At 38.2% G+C, this 6,000-nt stretch overlaps 1 protein-coding gene across 4 annotated transcripts in view; it reads right to left on the minus strand.

The window, feature by feature from the left end:
* The window catches only part of gabrg2 (gamma-aminobutyric acid type A receptor subunit gamma2), a 44,252-nt gene extending 40,109 nt beyond the window's left edge, over positions 1–4,143 (minus strand). For 2 of the 4 annotated variants that reach the window (XM_048230454.1, XM_048230437.1), the window contains exon 1: positions 3,491–4,142. In XM_048230454.1, coding sequence (XP_048086411.1) covers positions 3,491–3,606 — 116 coding nt within the window. In that variant the 5' untranslated portion in view covers positions 3,607–4,142. Of the gene's footprint in view, positions 1–3,490 lie in introns of all 4 variants that reach the window. The other 2 variants (XM_048230446.1, XM_048230463.1) reach the window with 2 other exon arrangements.
* Between the last annotated feature and the right edge of the window lie 1,857 nt (positions 4,144–6,000).

The following is a 6,000-nucleotide window of genomic DNA, read 5'->3' on the forward strand; positions in this document are numbered from 1 at the left end:
GTAAGCACATTTCATGCAGGCCACATAGACTTAATGAGCGGGGGAATGTCAGACAGATGCACTAAAGAATACATGTCTTCTGATTAAACACAACATTTGGAAAGTCGCAGCCAGGAAAGAGTAAAGAGAAGTGTAAGTAACAAACAAAAAACCTACTGTACTTACTTAAGTCTCTAAGAATGTATAACATTCTTAATCAGTTATATATCAAGGAATATATTTCATTTAGTTTACATGTCCTGGATAATGAAGTTGTACAGATAAAAAGTATTTACAACTTGGACAACTTTAAGAAGTAAACAACCCCAAAACACTCAGAGTCATTTTTTGACAATCTAATAGACACAAAACATACATTCACTTTTTTGCAAGTTTACTAAGAGGCTACTGCAACAGCTTACATACAGTAAGAATGTTGAAAGAATTTATGTGATCTCCTCCACTAGCGTACTATTTACACCCCACTGAAAGTAACTATCCTTGAACACTACTCTTCAGCCTATGAGATTTTAACATTTTAGAATGTAAACTAATGTGATTATCAACCATGCATAGTTTCTAGAATCCCATTTTATACTTAATAGACCTAGATATTCTTTACAACATTGTGATGTTACCTGCTGATGGATTTTTACATAGGCTACTATCATTACATGATCTCACAGGAGATCTTAAAATGTACCTAGAAGTATAGTATAATTAAAGAATTGCATTAGTACACTGAAATAAGGAAAGTTCAAATGAAGTTGAATCAGTACACTACACTCTCTGTGATTGCCCATAGAAAAGAGTCAGCAGCACTGACTCATGGGTAGGACTCCTTTGAACTACAGTCAACGCCAGCCAAAGTGAAATACTTTGTCGCCACAATTCTCTACACCATAACACTACATCATCTTCATTCACACAGCTATTAAAGAAGCAGGATTTCTGCTCAAACAGAAAATGCTGAAAAACTCTGTGGACAAGCAGCAAGTACTGAACACTGTTTTAGTGAGATGTATATATAGGCTGAGACACACAAGTACAAACAGGCTGTGTACACTCTATAGTTCAGGAAGAGAGATGCTGTGACCATTTGCTGTGATTCAGTTTGAGTGTTTCCCTGACAGATCCAAATTATTCAGCTGAAACAACAGCAGCCATGCCGAAAGCCAAAATGATTCTCTAAATTACTCAGTGTTGAACACAGTGTCATACAGGGTGAAAAAAATCAACTGTTTATGTAATGAAGACAATCACGACTAGTGTACAAGACTGCCACTACCACAGTGAGAAGACTGTGTTGACGTTATGACATATCTCAGGCTATTAGCAGAGGGATGTCTTCACAGAGGAGGCCTCAGAGTCCCTGGGAGAACAACAAGGCAGTTATTAACACCTTTGTTCCTGCACTCTGTCTCTCCATGGCTTTTGGGTATGCTCCGGTATGGCACAGCGTTGCCTTCGTGCCAAGAGGAAAATGCCTGCTATCCTTTTCCCCACAAGCACCACTGATGGATTCTAGACAAACTACTGCCAATTCAGGCCTTAGGCAAGTCAGCTGAAGAAGTGGATTAGGAATGGAATTTATCAATCAGTCAAGGTACTGAGATCACTATGCTAATATCTTCATTCAAACTCTACTACACTGTATAATTTAATTGTTAAGACCTCCTAACATTAAACAAATCACATAATTGTACTACTACTAACTTTATTTAGCCTGACGAGCCAGACCCACATTAAAATGTAGGGTCTGGGCACTCACCGTTCGCAGTGCTCAGTCTGAGGGGCGGGATAATCAGTTGTCTTTCAAATTCCCTCTGCACTCAATAGGACAGCGGCAGCGCTATGAGTCCCATGCGTTTCCAACCAGCCTAGTTGGCTAGTTCAAACGTTTGCCAACTTAATAAAAGCTTAACTCGTGTCACACTGTTCGCCAGCAGCAACATCCATCTTATTTGTTTTCAAGTAGCAGGGAATTCAAGCCATCAATCATTATGTTAAGCCCACCTAACGACTCTATACACAATTTCATTGGCCTGATTAAGTTTCGATTTCTGGAGCTCACAAGCCAACCGAGAGTTGCTAGACTAGCCCTGGCAGCCGCTAGATTTCTAGGCTAAACTTTATTACAATGTGTGCAGTCAACATTAATAATGGCAGAAATGCAACAGCTACATCTGCCAAGATGTTATAGCCAAGATATTATGAATATAACAAGTACATTCGATCATGATGTTAGGTCCCACTGGTTAGGCCTACACATAATGGATCTGTTCACTACACAACAATGTTTATTATACGCTCCTGGATACACTGGTCCCCCTCTATAGGTATTCATAGTCTATAAAACATTTGCACATTAAGCTCAAATAAACCTAAAATCATTGATAGAAAACAAGTACAGCTATTCAAATGATTCAGTATAGTTGAATTAACATCGACTAGTTATTTAGCCCTCATTGAACATTCACAAGGGCCTACACTGGGCTAGGCTTCAGGGGTTTGATCTAGGCCATGGTGATTCGTGGCCGCATTTCCAATGATGGAGGATTTCATGTAAGAAGGGGGAAGACTGATGCACTGCCCATGTATCCTCAACCCTAGGCAACTCCAAATACAGATGTCATTGAGTTCGATTTTAACAGAATATGTTCATATTACTTGAGGTAAACACTGACTGCTGTTCACGATTATTTTGCGCCTCTCCATAACACTAGTAGGTGAACCTACCTTTTTGGGAAGACCGGATGATATGTAAGCAATAAGGCGTTCCATACGCTACTTATTTGATGACATAGCACCTGCTTCAGTGGCAAATTGGTATTTTGTATGTCAACTGGTCAAATCCTTTGGTTTATAACATAAACATCATATGAACTCTACGAGTGGTAGGCTAAGGTATCGATAGTATTAAACGGCGTTTGTAAATGACAGGAAGCGTAACCGACGGCTACAACTTTGCCTCTCCATACTGAATCATATTGAAACAGAAACAGCCACAGACGCTAGTCGTTCAAAAAAGCTTTTTGGGATTACGCTTTACCATATGCCATTATGTTTTGTGTTTTGCACTGGCAAATATTTGATGGCTACTGTTGATATCATGCTATCCTAGGTTCAGGGTTCCTCTATCCGCTATACACCCACAAAATATGTCTACGAACCCGGATGTCAGACGAACCCACTTTTCGTGTAATCGGATATTTCTGAAATCATAGCCTTTCAAAAATATCGTATAATTGTCATTGCTCATCACGCTTCATAGATAAAGCAATCGAATACCAATGGATCGTCTGATGTGCGAAATGCCTTCGCTAACACATGATTCTTACAGATTCAGACGCCTTCTTAACGAACAGATTATATGCGTTGTCCTTTACTATGAGAATATGTTGTTTTGACGCAGCCATTACACTGTAAAGCAGTTGAATGTCAGCTTCTTATTGTAACAGAGAATACATTTCAACAACATTTCAGTCAATTTCTGTCGGAGCCCGCTTACCTTGAAGGAAGATATACGATTAAAAACACACAGAGAAATATCTTGACTGGAAAGCCAGGTTTCAACATCGCAGTCGACCATTTACATGGTATATTTTCAGAGGCCAGGAACACCATCTTCTTTTCCTCTTTATTGCAGATGGACGTGTCCCTCTATTTACTGACTATCTTCGCTATGACACATTACGTACATACCAGCTCGCGTTATAATTCAGTTCTGAAAATCTGAACCCGTTACGCTGCTGCGAGGGCAGCCACTGAATTGATATAAAAGCCTCTCGGATATTTCATAAATATTTGGAAATTACATAAATATAGACGCTCCGGAATACCCTAAAATCCAGCAGCTAGGAAATATATTGAAGCCTCAGTCTGAATGCAGATTATCGCTGGGGTCAAAGAGGAACCGATGCACGTTGCTGCAGCACAGATCAACACATGCGTGGTTTCATCGCGCGGCTTCAGAGCCAGGAGGAGATCAAGTAAACGTTAGGTCGCTGCTATTAATAAAACAGAGAACAAATAACAGCCGTTATTGTATTTTCTCGGCTGTAGATGTTGCTTATTATGTTGTAAATGAAAAATAACGCGATATAATGTTTTAACGTCTGTATAGAGTCCGTCGTTCATTTGTCCACACCACACACATACCCAAGCAAAGCACCGATTCTGGTATAAGACGCGTGACAAAATAGTCCACACAGTGTGTAGAAGCGCAAGAAACGATCTCGCGTGTGAGTAAACCGGGATCAGATGTTTTATGTTTCAAGCAGCCATGTGTTATGAGAACATCAAGCCATTTCTAACAATTGCTTAATATTATCATCGAGGCATGACACGCCCCCGGGTTGTCAACGAAAAGGTTTCTACGCATTGCATTAGTATTAATACATATTGAACTCCTTGACAAAAACAAGTTTTTTTGCTCAGTTGTTGAATGATAGACATCAACATCCTTCTGTCATCGTTGCAAAATGCATTAAGGAATACAGTTTGTCTTAACTGATAATTAACTTATTTGATTATCCCATAGCTTTATTATTGAACCGCCCTTCATGGTCATTCATTTGCAGCATATTTCTCCGACTACACATTTTGAGCATTACAGTACCATGGAGAGCTCCCGCGCGCTTTCCTTTTCATACTCCTAGAACTTCTAAGGTTATCTACTTTGCCGTGTATGTGCTAGCATCAATTCAGGCGTGAAATAGGCTATCATATGATTTATTGAACAAGCTTGACACAGACTTTTGTACCTTTTCTATCTTATAAAATTAAAAAAAGCTTGATCTTGATCTCTATCTTATAAAATTAAAAAAGCTTGATCTCAAACTAATGATTTAATACTAACACATTTCTACTTATAATACAACACTCAATTGTGCAGAGAATATGATCAGATTATGAAGAGGGCTCCATAACTGGTGATGTCACTGGACATAGTGGAGGCAAGAGAGATTTAACCATACACAACACTAGCATATTTTTACTAAAAGTATGCACCACTTTTGGCAAGTACAGGAAAGTGTGACCAGCAAACTTGTCAACTATGGTTGAGGAAGTGTCAGTCTGAATTTTGTTTGTACCTTAACAGTTACATGTCCTTGACATTCTCTTTAGCAACAGATAAACATAAGCATACAAAACAACAACCACATTTAGTCATAATGTTTAGTGTATTTACTAAAAGTAATTTTCCAAGCCAACCCAACATGGGCTAGTCTATAAGTATAGTATACTTATATAACATGGGCTAGTCTATATGGATATCTAGTTTTATGTATGTTTAGTTATTTATCAATATAGCCTTGATTTGCCTCTGGTACCAATCTGAATTTTGCAACTCACAAATATTTTGGCCTCAGTAGTCTAAATAATCCTGACATTTGTGTAATACCTCATCATTTTTACATTTCCCTGTATATAAATCCAAAAAGCTAAGTGTTGCACGAAAGTTGTGTGTGAGAATAAAAACTGCTGAACGTTAACAAATAGTGCGTGTCAAAAGAACTTACTCATCAAAAGTCAACACAACCAGATGTGCTACTTAGTAAAATAAAAAAAAAATGCTTTTGAACACTTTCTCTGAAGTCCTCCAGGCTTTCAGGCACGCACACACACACACACACACACACACACAACACACACACACAATTGCACATTTGTTGCTGAAACTTATATCAGGTATATCTTACATCAGATATCAGGAGTAAGTAGCAAGTACTAGTGGTACTAGTAATAGTAGTAATCCAGTTGACTTATGGCCCGACCTCTTATAGCCCTTGTTATTTCATTAAGTTACTTGTATAGTTTTATATTTGTTTGACTTTCATTCTAACTAATACATTTTCTTCATTTTGAAAAGCCCTTGTTGAAGGATTTAACATTGCGTTACAGATTTATTGATGACCAGATTGAAAACTAAACTCTTATATGAATTGTTCATTCAACTTGCAGTTCATTGAACTTGAAGTTTTACTTACAGGTTACAAATTCTGCCTAACATTTGTA

The sequence above is a fragment of the Alosa alosa genome, chromosome 2 (assembly GCF_017589495.1).
Source record: "Alosa alosa isolate M-15738 ecotype Scorff River chromosome 2, AALO_Geno_1.1, whole genome shotgun sequence".
NCBI classification, from domain to species: Eukaryota; Metazoa; Chordata; class Actinopteri; order Clupeiformes; family Clupeidae; genus Alosa; species Alosa alosa.